At 57.2% G+C, this 12,988-nt stretch overlaps 1 protein-coding gene across 6 annotated transcripts in view; it reads left to right on the top strand.

Annotated features, from left to right (window-relative positions):
- ZDHHC14 (zinc finger DHHC-type palmitoyltransferase 14) overlaps positions 1–12,988 on the top strand; it is a 267,415-nt gene that overhangs the window by 238,997 nt on the left and 15,430 nt on the right. For all 6 annotated transcript variants that reach the window (XM_070073338.1, XM_002714972.5, XM_070073342.1 and 3 more), the window contains exons 6-7: positions 10,959–11,061; positions 12,290–12,399. In XM_070073338.1, coding sequence (XP_069929439.1) covers positions 10,959–11,061; positions 12,290–12,399 — 213 coding nt within the window. The remainder of the gene's footprint in view (positions 1–10,958; positions 11,062–12,289; positions 12,400–12,988) is intronic.

Raw genomic sequence — 12,988 nt, 5'->3', positions numbered from 1 at the left:
GGAACACAGACCCCAGGGTGCCGCGGTCCCCAGGAAGGGAACAGACAGGCGCTGCTGCCGGAAGTGCGCGCGGCAGCACGGGCTGACCTTGCCAGAGAGGCCCGCAGCAGGCAGGAGGCGTGCGGAGGGGAGATGGAGTGGGCGCGCTCCTGTGTTCAGCCCCCGCAGCTCCCCCGCGTGGGACAGAGCCAGAGTTGTCCCCTGGCCGGCTTTTGAACGCAGCCGCAGCCTCTGCGTGCGTACTCTTCCCACACCTGGGGGCTTGGCGGCCCTGAGGCCCAGGCCACTGCTTCCACAGGGAGCCTGCGGCCGCTGTGAGACATAGCCATGCACATCACGGCTGAAAATAACGTCCTGCGTCGCCACGCAGCTGTGTGGCCCCACCTCTCGCTCTCCTCTGGGATCCGAGTGCTCTCGGGAGAGCCTGGCGCAGGCTTCTGCAGCTGACGGACCAAAGTCATGGGCGAGGGACCGAGGTCCTGGTCCTTTTCCGCCCCTCAGCAGGGGGCTGCTGTCAGCTCTGGGGGCTCTGCTCCTGCCCCTTCCTCTTCAAAGCCAGGAACCGCCGATCAGGTCCCTCTCACCCTCTGCATCCCTCCTGCCCTGTCTTCACCCACTTCCCTGACCTCAGCAGGAACAGTGCCCCCCCCCCCCCGCCCCAGATGGGCTCCATGCTGGTGGCTTCCGGGAGAAATCTTCTCTCCTGACCCGTGTCATCCGTCACGTGTGCAGGCTGCATTGCATGTGTCGGGCAGGGCGATACACTCACAGGTGCCAGGGACCAGGCTGTGGCCTCCTGAGGCCAGGCAGCTCAAGTGCAGGTGGAGGTGAGAGGTTTTCTGTCTCAGCCCATCCCTGACAGGGCCCCTGCAGAGCTGGCCACGCCCACTCCCTTCCCTCTTCTGATGGACTGAACATATGAGGGTCTTGAAAAGTTTATGGAAAATGCACGTTATCCTTTCCTTCCGTTTCCCAAGTATCCTGACGAACATGCATGCATGTGCACCTACACGCACACAAGGGTGCTTGAAAAAATTCATGGAAAATCGAATTAAAAAATAAGCTTATTTTGATGCAAAAGTTCTTTGAAATCCTTGCATATGGAGAGTCTCCAAAAAGTTAATAAAAATTGCATTGTTAAATAACTGTATGGATTTCAAACTTTTTCAAAGATTTATATTTGAAAGTCAGAGTTACAGAGAGGCAGAGAGAGAGAGAGAGAGAGAGGTGTCTTCCATCCACTAGTTCACTCCCCAGATGGCTGCAACATCCTGGGCTGGGCCAGGCCAAAGCCAGGAGCCAGGAGCTTCCTCCAGGTCTCCCACATGGGTGCAGGGGCCCAAGCACTTGGGCCATCTTCCACTGCTTTCCCAGGCACATTAGCAGGGAACTGGATCGGAAGTGGAACAGCCAGGACTAGAACCAGCGCCCATGTGGGATGCCATCACTGCAGACGGCAGCTTTACCCTCCACGTCACAGCACTGGCCCCGGATTTCAAAACTTTTTGCATGAAAATAAACTTATGTTTTAATTCACTTTTTCCATAAAATTTTTAAAAATTTTCCCATCTACTTGAAAGGCAGAGTGACAGAGGAACAGGGAGGGATAAGTCTCTTCCATCTGCTGCTTCACTTCCCCAGTGCCTTCAGGAATCAGGGTTGGGCCAGCTGAAGCCAGGAACCCGGAACTCCCTCCAGGTCCCCACAGGAGTGCAGGGCTCCAGCACCTGAGCCGTCACCTGCTGCCTCTCTGCGGGCTTGTGACCTTCCTCTGATTGGTGGGTGATGCTGTGCTCTCTAGGCAATCTGTGACGGCCAGGGGGGCTCCAGTGGGTCTGGGGTCCACGCACGTGGCAGTTACCTCCTGCCCAGGCCTGGAATTCCCTACACAATCACCTCTGGACAATACCAGCCATCAAGCTTCCTCTCTACTGTGGAAGCAAGTGGCTCCCTGAGTCCGGTGGTTAGAACCTTGTCGGGCCAGCCGTGTCACTCCCTCATGTCCGTGAGTGTCTTTTGATAAGTGCAGGTGAGGTCACTTTGGGATGCGGGAGATGGACAAGAGGCTGGGTCCTGCCTTTTCCTCAGAGGGGTTCGGCTTCTAGAGCCTTTGATGGACGGCAGAGCTGCCCGCGCTCGGCCTCTGCAGATGTCCAGAGCAGGAGTCAGTCAAGTCCATGTTCTCCAACCCTGGGAGGTTTCCCGCCTGTGCAGCTGGCCTCTGCAGGGCGTTCCGGGGCAGGACAATAACGTGTATGGTCAGGCCTTCCATGGCCTCGCATCTGGTCTCCTGGCCGTGATGTAAACACGTGTGAGTGAGAAACGAGGACCCTGGCCAGGCTGTGTCACACCTCCAGGTGAGCACAGTGTCACGGAGGAAGTGAGACTAGAGACTAAAATGCTAAGGACAGCCAGCCACGCAGCTCTCCAGAACACCAAGGCAAGGCAACCATGATGGGCCCCAGGCTCCCCCCAAGGCCCACCTAACCCAGCAGCTCGCCCACGGCAGGGAAGCCAAGGCCGAGTGGGGTCTGGGACCGGTGTGGGGGAAGAGCCCGGCAGCTGTGGGTAGCAGGCCTGGCCCTTTCTTGGTGGTCAGCAGGCTCCTTCCCCGTCTACACCCGTGGAGGCCCTGCCCGAAGTGAGGGGAGGCGTGGCCTCAGCAAGAGCAGTTCTGGCCCCAGGGGCTGTAGCCGGTCCTGCCTCCCCCTTCCCCTCCCCTAGGCTGCCGCCCCCTGCACCCCCCCATCTTCCTATCACAGAAGCAGAGGTGGCGGGGAAGGGGCCCCGAGGCTGTCCCCGCTCTGGACTCCCACCAGCTGTCTGGTCTTCCCCAGGGAATGAGATGCAAGGAATCTCCAAGGAGGTGAGGCCAGGCCCTCAGTCCACCCCAGTCCCTACAGGGAGGTTTGTTCCGAGCCACTCGAGCGCCCGCTGCGGCCTCACCTCGGATGCCCTGATGGTGGTGGTGAAATGTTTAGTGGGAGGCACGGGCACAGGTAGCGGGGTTTCCCTGAGACTGACTGCCCCATACCTGTGGGTTACAAGGTCGAGAAGGACCCCGGCTGGGCAGGGCAGGATGGTGGGCAGCATGCAGAGGTCTGCTGTGGCCGAGATCTGGGCCTCCAAGCAGAGCCTGTGGCGCTGTGAAAGCCACCGACTGTGCCCGGGGTGGGGGGGTCAGATCAGGAGAGGCTGCCCAGGTGACCCCGGGGAGGCGACAACAGGCCAGGCCTGGAGGGGTGCAGGGTGTGGGGCAGGGGGAGGAGAGCAGAGCAAGACTGGGTGCTGCAGGGGGCTGGGGGAGAGGCAGCCTGCCCTTGACGCAGGGGCACCCAGGGGAGATGGGGAAGGGGCAGTGACACCCAAACCCTGACTTCACTGAAGACTGGGAAGGAGGTGGGGTGCGTGGAACTGGGCACCCACGTGTGACTGGGGTGGGTGCATGGCGTCCTCCTCAGAGTGGGTTTCTGTTCTGGGTTTAAGGACATTCAAATAGCAGCAGGAGGGAAATAATGACACACACCCCCAAGCGGGAAGTTTGTGACAAAGGGACAACTCAGCAGGAGAAGCAGAGCAGTGGGATCTGTGCTAAGGGGAGACTGCGCCTCAATCCTGTGGGTTCCGCCCAGGGTGCCCCGGGGTAAATGGTGGTGGTGGGAGGGGAGGCACCCGGTGCTGGCTCAGGGCGAGCCGGCTGAGATGTGTCTACAAACTCAGCAGTGATGCGTGCGTGAGCCCCACGTGAGCCCGCAGAACCTCGGGGATCCTCTGTGTAGCTCCCTGCGCAGGAGGGGGCGTCAGCTGCCTGGCCAGGGTGGTGCACATCACAGAAGGTACAAGCCAATGCTCCCCGCAGCCTCCTCAGGCCCTGGGGGGTGCACCTGTGGACGGACCCTGGGGAGAGCAGGCGCTGGGAGAGCCGCCGGCCATGGGCACCCTAGAGGAAGACCCCCGGCAGGGGCTCGCGTGCCCGCGCTCCGTGTTTCAGCTAACGTAGCGTTAACATCCAATTAAAGAGATTACAGTCATTTGGAATCACGACTTGTCGTGCAGCACTTCCGAAATGAAAAGGCCCTTGTGCGGTGGGCAAAGCAACGGTAATTGATTCCTCGTTGGCGGAGGCTTCTGCCAGGAAGCCCTTGTATCCCCAATTTGCATTCATTACGAGCTTAGCCTGGTGGCCTGGTGGGCGCCAGGCACCTGTTTGAATGGGACTGGGCAGGAGGCTCAGGCACCCACAGAAGGGCCACCGTGTGTCACAGTGGAGCAGGAATGAAGGCAGCACTGGCTCTCGCTGACCTGTCCATCCTGTGATCTGTTGCTTCTCAGAGGAACGCCAGAAAACAGCACAGGTGCACCTGCTCCAAGAACCTAACTGACATCCTGGTGTGTGCTCCGCAGTGCCGCAGAGTGCAAACCCGGGCCTTCTACCCCCAGCCCCACGGCCCCTCACCAGTGGGGTGGAGGCAGTTGTGTGAAGAGTAAGCATCAGATTGTGGTTTGGTTTTGGCATCACCCAAGAAGATGCTGTCTCTGTAAAGACAGCAGACGGGCAGACATGAGGAGGGGCATGCCCTTGACCCTTTCCTCCGGGCCTCTGTGGGCATCCTCGTGGGTGTGTGCGTCCTTCCGTGATGACCTAGGGGGGCATCAGACGTGAACGCAATGTTGGTAGGAGCAGTGCCCGGACCTCAGAGCGCCTGTTCCTTACCTTGTGCTGTAGTCGGGCGTTTGAGTACCTCCAGGAGCTGTCTCCATGTCGGTGTAGGGACCTTCCACGTTCCTTTTTAAACTGCTTTGTAGAATTCCAGAGTAGTGTTCTTCTGTGGAGGAATATTTAGATTTCTGGGGTTTTACTGCTCAAAAAAATGAAGTCGTGAATGTTCTTGTGCGTGCCTCCTGCACAGATGGTATTCTCTTTCTAGGACGGACAGGGAGGTGCACAGCCTCTGACTTGAGGGTGCAGTGGGTTTTAAATGTTGACAGAGATGCCACATGGTCCCGTAGAGATTGCACCTCTGTGTTCTGTCTCCTGTCCCCACACCCGCGCCAGCACTGCGTGTTGTCAGACCTGGCAACTTTGCTAACCTGATGGGGAGAAAAGCAGCTCACTGTTCCAATTGCTACTTTCTGGATAATGATGTTGCATATCTTTTCTTTTTTTAAGATTTTTATTTATTTATTTGAGAGGTAGGGCCACAGACAGTGAGAGGGAAAGACAGAGAGAGAGGTCTTCTTTCTATTTGTTCACTCCCCACATGGCCGCAATGGTCAGAGCTGCACCGATCTGAAGCCAGAAGCCAGGTGCTTCTTCCTGGTCTCCCACGTGGGTGCAGGGGCCCAAGCATGTGAGCCATCTTCTGCTGCTTTCCCAGGTCACAGCAGAGAGCTGGATCGTAAGAGGAGCAACCGGGACTAGAACCGGCGCCCGTATGGGATGCCAGCGCTGCAGGCAGAGGATTAACCCACTGCGCCATGGCTCCGGCCCCAATGTTGCATATCTTTTCATACTTGCTGGCCAAGTGATCCCTTTGCCCATTTTTAAATTGGGTTGTTTTGTATCTTTTGTAGTAACAGGTAGGCATTCTTTATGTATTCTCAGGAGTAGTATCTTTTGCCAATATAATTCTCTTAATCTGTCACTTTCCTTTTAAGTTTACTATTTTATACAAAAAATGTTTAAATTTATTAATGAACACAATCTTGTACTCTGTAGCTCCTAAGTTGTGTGTCTTACATCTTCTCCCCAAAGTTACACAGATATTTCCTTTAATGTCTGTGCATTGCTTTTCCCCCGCTCGGCATGGGGATTTGTCTGTGGTGTGATTGGTGTGAGCTGAAATCCGGCCTCATTGCCACTTCTATCCCAGCAGCTCTCGAATATTTTGGCTTCCAGACTCCTTTCTAATGTTAAAAAATTATCAAGGACCCCAAAGGGCTTCTGTTGCTATTGTATGAGAGTATTTCAAACAGTTCATGGGAAAGTTAATTTTAAAATAAGAATTTTGGTGCAAAAGGTTTTGAAATCCATGCATAGTTTTTTCCTAATAGGCATTTTCCAAGAAGTGTTTGAAGACACCCCCACTCCATAGGCATGGATGTCGGAATTTTTTGCATCAAAAAATAAATACTTTTTTAAAAAAAGATTTACTTATTTGAAAGGCAGAGTTACAGAGAGAGAGAGAGAGAGAGAGAGAGAGAGAGAGATCTTCCATCCGCTGATTCACTCCTCACATGGCTACAATGACGAGGGCAGGACAAGACAGAAGCCAAGAGCTTGATCCAGATCTCCCATGTGGGTACAGGGGTCCAAGCTGCTTTTCTAAGGCCATTAGCAGAGAGCTGGATTGGTAGTGGAGCACCCAGAACTCGAACTGGTGCCCATTGCAGACAGTGGCTTAACCTGCTATGCCACAGTGCTGGCCCCAGTAAATACATTTTAATTCCATGCTCCACACGCTTTTCAAAGTACCGTCGTGTGTGTGTGTGTGTGTGTGTGTGTGTGTAATACATCATTATATTTGCTATCTGTCATGTTTGAAATAAAAACTGAGCTGATTTTAGAACAAGAATGCACACAGCCATGCTGCACCTGCGGGCAAGTAAGGGCACCATTTCCTGGGCAGCCTCCAGAAACGGCAAGAGGGACACTGGGACCACTGCTTCTGCACCGGCAGGGAGACAGTGGTGACCTGGAGGAGACCTGGTGACCTGCAACCATCTTGGGGCCCCTGAGGGTCGCTGGGCTGAGGCCAAGAGCCACCTGTCCCCCCCCCCCACAGGAAAGGCCTTCAAGCCACGGGCCCTGGGGCCGGCCGTGGCCTCTGTCCTGCCGTGGCCCCGTGGCTGCTCCGGTGCTGTCAGCACCTGGCTCGCTTTGTTGGCCAGAAATGTTTTCTCCCCGCCCCGCGATGGTTCTTTGCTGAAGTGTCTGACCTGCCCTCACATACTCTGTCATCTAGATGAATGTAGGGGTCACCTTTTAAGATCACAGTTGGAATTTTGATGGGACTCACAATGACCTCCTGGATTAATTTGGGAGGACCTCACGGGCTCGTTGCCTGATGTTCGTGCATGCGGGAGAGGAGGCTTGGAGAAAGGCAGTGGCCAGGGGCCCCGGCGGGTCTCCCCCTTCAGCAGCCCCCAGCCCCGACACTGCGGTGGGCGCTGTGGCAGCAGGGCTCAGCTGTGTTGTCCCAGGGCTGTCTGGGGATTGAGGTGTCATCCTGGTGAGGAGGGCAAGATGGTGACATGCACCCGGCCCTGATTCCCTGGGAGCAGCGGGCGCTGTGCATGTGCTCTGGCCAGAGAGCAAAGGGACCTGCTCTCCCGTCAGCACTCGTCCCGGAAGACAGCACTGCCTAGTCCACTGTGCCTGTTAGAAAAAAGAAAAAAAGGACACGATTGCAGACCACCTGCATCTTCTCACCTCGGGAGCCCCAGAGCCCCTGTACCCACTTCTCTCTCAGAGGCCCTGGGGCACAGGCTCGGGTCGGGGACCACAGCAGAGCCCTGGACATCAGCATTGGCTGCCCATTCTGGATCCCCAGGGATTCTGGTTCTTAAGGACGCTCACACAAACTCACAGACTTTTCACGTAAGTGTTATCTGAACTTGGCAGTTAGCAAACACATACCCTCCGTGGCTGGACGTGAGGAGCAGATGGGCTGTGGCAGAGACCAGTTCTCCACGCAGGGTGGCCCTGAGCCTGTGGGGACTGATGGCCGAGGATCGGTGTCCCCAGGCATCTCAACCTCGCGGCTTCAAGCACTGGAGCCCACAAAGTGCCTGTTGGGTGACACCACCAGACCTTAGGGTTACACCACCAGACCTTAGGGCCTTGGGACGGCTCCTTCTCTCCTAGGAGTCCGGGACCGGGTCCAGTTCTGCCCTGCATGAGCTGCTGTGAGTGGCTCCGCTCCTCTGAGCTGTGGCTCCCTATCTGTAACCTGAGGGTTAAAATAAACCAGGGCATCTAAACATGGGACCATGCGGATCTATGGTGTGTGTGTGTGGGGGGGTATATTTAAGGCTTCTGAAATCATCAGAAAAATTGTGTTCCTGTGCCATTTTCTGAGAATTGGAACCCAGAGAGGCTCCAGATTCATGGTCACATGATCTCACCTTTTATGGTCCTCCTGACACCATCCGCATGGCTCCCAGGCGTCTCCCCTTGCCTTCCTCCCGCCCTTGCTGAGGGCAGGGACTGCTCCTTCCCCACTCTCCCACGCGACACCCACTTGGGGCTGGAACCCACGAGGCGCAGACTCCAGGTAGGCATCTGTAGGTCAACACCTCTCAGTCTTGGACATTCAGGGACCAGGGGCTGAAGGGAACTTAGAGCCAGCCCCCTGCCTCCGGGGGGCTCGTTGTCCTGTTGGGGGATGGGGCAGAGCAAGGCTGTCCATGGCAGCTGCTCCCGCCTGGACCCTGGTGCCAGCTGCTCTGAAACCCAGCTGCCTCCTGCCTTTCGTCCGGGGGTAGTTGGCTTGGTTCCTCCTGCCTCTCTTTAAAAATCAGCAGATGGGTTTTGATGCAGGTAAGAGAAGTGTATGTACGTCTTCAGCGTGCAGCCACGGGTCAGCAAGGAGACGTGTGGTCTGGATGTGGGTCCCCCCAATCCTGAGCTAGAATGAGGAAAGGGGCAGCCACAGGCCCTGCTGTGGTACTGGCAGAGCAAATTTCCACCACATAGCTCTGCTGTGTCTTAGGCAAATCTTTCTGCCTCAGTTTCCCCATCTGTTGGCTGGAAACCACACCTCTCCCTGGGTTGCTCCGAGGGTTGAGTCAGGCCGTGTGAGACCTGCTGTGCGACCGGCTGGGGAGGGGTCACAGAAGTGGGCTGCTGTTGGTGCCCTCCCATGGATTCTGGTCACCGTGCCTCTCCCCTGGTGGCACTGCAGTCTATGTGTTTCTGAGCCACAGAGAGCCACCGCTGCTGCTGGTGGTGGTGCTGGTGCTGCTGGTGGTGGTGGTGATGGTGGAGGTGGTGGTGGTGATGGTGGAGGTGGTGGTGGTGATGGTGGAGGTGGTGGTGGTGGTGGTGGAGGTGGTGGTGGTGGTGGTGGTGGTGGATGTGGTGATGATGGAGGTGGTGGAGGTGGTGCTGGTGGTGGTGGAGGTGGTGGTGGTGATGGTGGTAGTGGTGGTGGTGGAGGTGGTGGTGGTGATGGTGGTAGTGGAGGTGGTGGTGGTGGAGGTGATGGTGATGCTGGTGGTGGTGGTGGTGGTGGTGCTGGTGGTGGTGGAGGTGTTGGTGATGGTGGTGGTGGAGGTGGAGGTGGTGGTGGTGGAGGTGGTGGTGGATGTGGTGATGGTGGTGGTGGTGCTGGTGCTGGTGGTGGTGGTGATGATGGAGGTGGTGGTGGTGGTGCTGGTGCTGGTGGTGGTGGAGGTGGTGGTGGTGGTGGTGCTGTTGCTTGAAGCCGTCTAGATTCCTAGCCCCAGTCACAGTGCCTCCTCCTGGGATGAAACCTGCAGGGGGAGCAGTGGCCTGGAGATGGGCCAAGACCATCCTTGCAGTGTGGGCCACCGCCCGTGTGTCCCCTTGTCCACCACAGGCTCCCACCATGGCCATCTGCCCACTGGGGTAACCCTGGGGAAAGTGGAGACACGGCCCAGGCTGGTGGCAGCCAGGGATCTTGTCCCCTCCAGATCCACACTACCCCTGACCCCACCTGTGCTGTGCCTGACAGTGCCATGTGTCGTGGTTGTGGATGGGGCGGGTTGGGGCACCACACTGGGTTGTGCATTCAGTTCTGTAGCCCATAGATGAATTGTACCCAGTCCAGAAAAACCTGTGACTGGTGTTAGGGTGCGAGCTGAGCGGCTTCCGTCCTTGGAAACGCAGGGCAGCAGCGGCGTTGCTTGCTCCAGCCTGGCATTATTGAGACTCCCAGAGCCATGATTTACAGAAACAGCTGTGTCTCTGTAAATAGAATTTAACTTTTTTTAAAATTTGTTTCTTTTAATTTGTTCAGAAGGCAGGCAGACAGATGAGATCTCCAGTTCACTGGTTCACTCCCCAAATGCCTGCAACAGCTGGAACTGGGCTGGGCAGAAGCCGGAAGTGGGGCCCACAATGCAGGTCTCCCATGTCGGTGGCGGGGCCCCGAGTCCTTGAGCCATCACCTGCTGCCTCCTGGGTGTGCATCAGCAGGAAGCTGGACTTGGGAGCAGAGCCAGGACTTGAACCCGGGCACTGTGTTCTGGCTGTGGGTGTCCCACGCAGGATCTTAATCACCGGACCGCACGCCTACCCCATAAATGGTATTTGATAGACATTTGCGGGACAGAAAGATTTCTCTGGCCTTTTTCAGTCACCACACTCTTGGTGGGTGGGTCTCATGTGGTGGGGAGTGCTGGGCCTTTCTCCTGTGTCTCGTGTGTGGGGCTGTAGCCCTCCTCCCATTCCTGTCCTGTGAGAATTTCTGGTTCTCAGTTACCTGCCAAGGCGCTGAACACAGCCCTGCACAAATGGCCCCTGTGTGAGTGTGCCCCACCCCCCTTAGTCGGGCGTCACCCGGCACTGCTCTATAAGCCGGCTGGGCAGAGGCCTCTGGGCCTCACAAGCCTGCCTGCGGGAGAGACCTGCAGGGCCGCAGTGTCGAGCAGAACTCCCGTCCCTGCTGGAGGTGGCCTTTCACGGACGGCCAGAGCCACAGCCAGCTGGAAGCAGTGCCGTTCCTGGCTGGGATGACCCGGCCACGGCTGCACGTGGAGTCTCGGGGACATGTGACAGAGCAGTGTCGGGGACAGCATGCATAAGTGACACTCAGGGAGCCAGCCATGCAGCCCCTCACAGTGGGGACAGGAGGATCTGACGGTCCCCACCCTCAGGGAGGCCTCCCTCTGCGTAGAGAGAAGCCGGGTGCCGGGGGAAGGGCAGGGTGCCGGGCAGCTGTCACCCCCAGTGTCCAGCCGCCCGCCTCCGTTGGCCTCCTTGACTCGGTCACCGTGCTGGAAGCCGTGGTGTGCTTCTTCTCCGTCTGGTCCATCGTCGGCCTCTCGGGATTCCACACGTACCTGATCAGCTCCAACCAGACAACCAACGAGGACGTAAGTTGCAGCCGGCGTGGGCCGAGGGTGGGGTCTGTTGTGTTCAGTGGGGGGTGGGGGGGATGAAGAGGTTAGGGGTCGACTGCCCCCACGCCCATGGGGAACGCGGTGTGGGCTGGAAGTGTGCCCAGGGGCATTCCCGCGGGTCACCAGCAGAGGTTGCTGGTCCTGCAGGTTAGATGTTGAGGTTGGCCGAGTGAGGACTCTGGGAAGAGATGCTTTCTCTCCTTTGTAAAGAATTTTTTTAATATTTATTTATTTGGAAGACAGAGTTACAGGAGGGGAGGGAAGAAGACAGAGAGAGATCTTCCATCTGCTGGTTTACTCCCCTAGTGTTTGCAATGGCCGAGGCTGGGCCAGGCTGAAACCAGGAGCCGGGAGCTTCTGGTCTCCCACAAGGGTGGCAGGAGACCGTCTTCCGCTGCCCTCGCAGGCACACAAGCAGGAAGCTGGACGGGAAGTGGAGCTGGGACTTGTGCTATGCCACCACACCGGCTCTGCTTAACTGGTCACCCTTCCCCTGACAAGGAGAAACCAGGGCAGAGTGGCACCGCAGGCCGACCCAATGAGTGTGCCTTTCCCGTCTCAGTCTGTTTAGTTTAACCCTTTTATCAGGTGTTTCCCTGCCTGTACTAAACACAAGACGCAGGCATAGAAACGGGACAGAACGGTAGCAGGCGCTGCTCGCTGGCCTTGCTCCTCTCGCCCCGTGGCACGTGGGGTCGGACACAGCCTGTTAAATCCCATGCATAAGCTGAATGTCTCAGGACAGGTCAGGCCCCTTCGGGGAAGGCATGAGAAAATGGGTGCCAATAGGACACAGGCCAAGAACATAGCTCTTCGTGTTTGGTAGCTTTGGAGTCAGAATCCATACAACGCATGGTTTCAGCAACACCTCAAGGCTCAATCTCACAGTCTGGATGACGGCCTCTCAGGGCCGTGTTGGTACTGTGTCAGCATCATGTTAGTCCCATGTTGGTCCCATGTTGGCCCCATGCAGGACACATGAAAGAGTGCTGTCCCCAGAGAATGTCTCTCGCCCCAGTCTAAGCTGCCATTTGGGGGTGTTTTCCCCGTTTGGGGGAAATGCCCGTCTCCCCTGAGCCAAGCCCCTCGGCTCCCCTGGTACAGGAACCCCCACCGTGTTTGGCCCCCTTGCTGAGCCTCTGTGTTTCTGGGGCACCGCCCTGAAGGCTACCGTGTGTCACGGAGTCTGCTTCTCTTCCAGATTAAAGGATCTTGGTCCAATAAAAGAGGGAAAGACAATTACAACCCCTACAGCTACGGAAATATCTTTACCAACTGCTGTGTCGCCCTGTGTGGCCCCATCTCTCCCAGGTAAGGAAGAACCCCCCCCCCCCACAGACCTCCGGAGCCGCCGGCATCGGCCACACCCGCCAGGTCACTGCTGGCACAGCTCTGCACTCCGTGCTGCACACGAGGGCTCTGGTCCCCTTTGGTGTGTCACTCGTCACACCTTTTTTTAGGTCAGATTCGGGGCAAATATCTGAAACCTCGAAATAGATGAATCAAGGCCAGTGACACTGTGACTCATTGCGCTTGCCCCCGTGTGCGCCAGCAGGGTGCTGTGACCCGCATGACAAGGGAAACCTACAGCAGTGAGCGCTGGAAGCTGAGGGGTCCGGGGTAGAAAGTAGCTCAGGGCCGGGGCCACGTGGGCCGCAGAAGCTGAGTGCGACAGTGGTCGTCACCACAGCCGCTGCCACTCACTGGCCCTGCTCTGCCTGCTCCGCATGGACTGACTTTCTGAATCCCCATTCTGTGCCTAAGAGGTAGAGACTGCTGTCTCCCATTTTATGGATGGGGAGACTGAGGCACAGAGTTCGAATCGCGCATCCAAAGCCACATAGCTGGTGAGTGCCGGCTAGTCAGGACCCAAACCCGGGACGCAACATGCCAGCTGCCA

Source organism: Oryctolagus cuniculus, chromosome 5 (assembly GCF_964237555.1).
Source record: "Oryctolagus cuniculus chromosome 5, mOryCun1.1, whole genome shotgun sequence".
Lineage (NCBI taxonomy): Eukaryota > Metazoa > Chordata > Mammalia > Lagomorpha > Leporidae > Oryctolagus > Oryctolagus cuniculus.
Note: the sequence above shows the minus strand (reverse complement) of the source record. Positions and strands in the feature narration are given on the sequence as shown.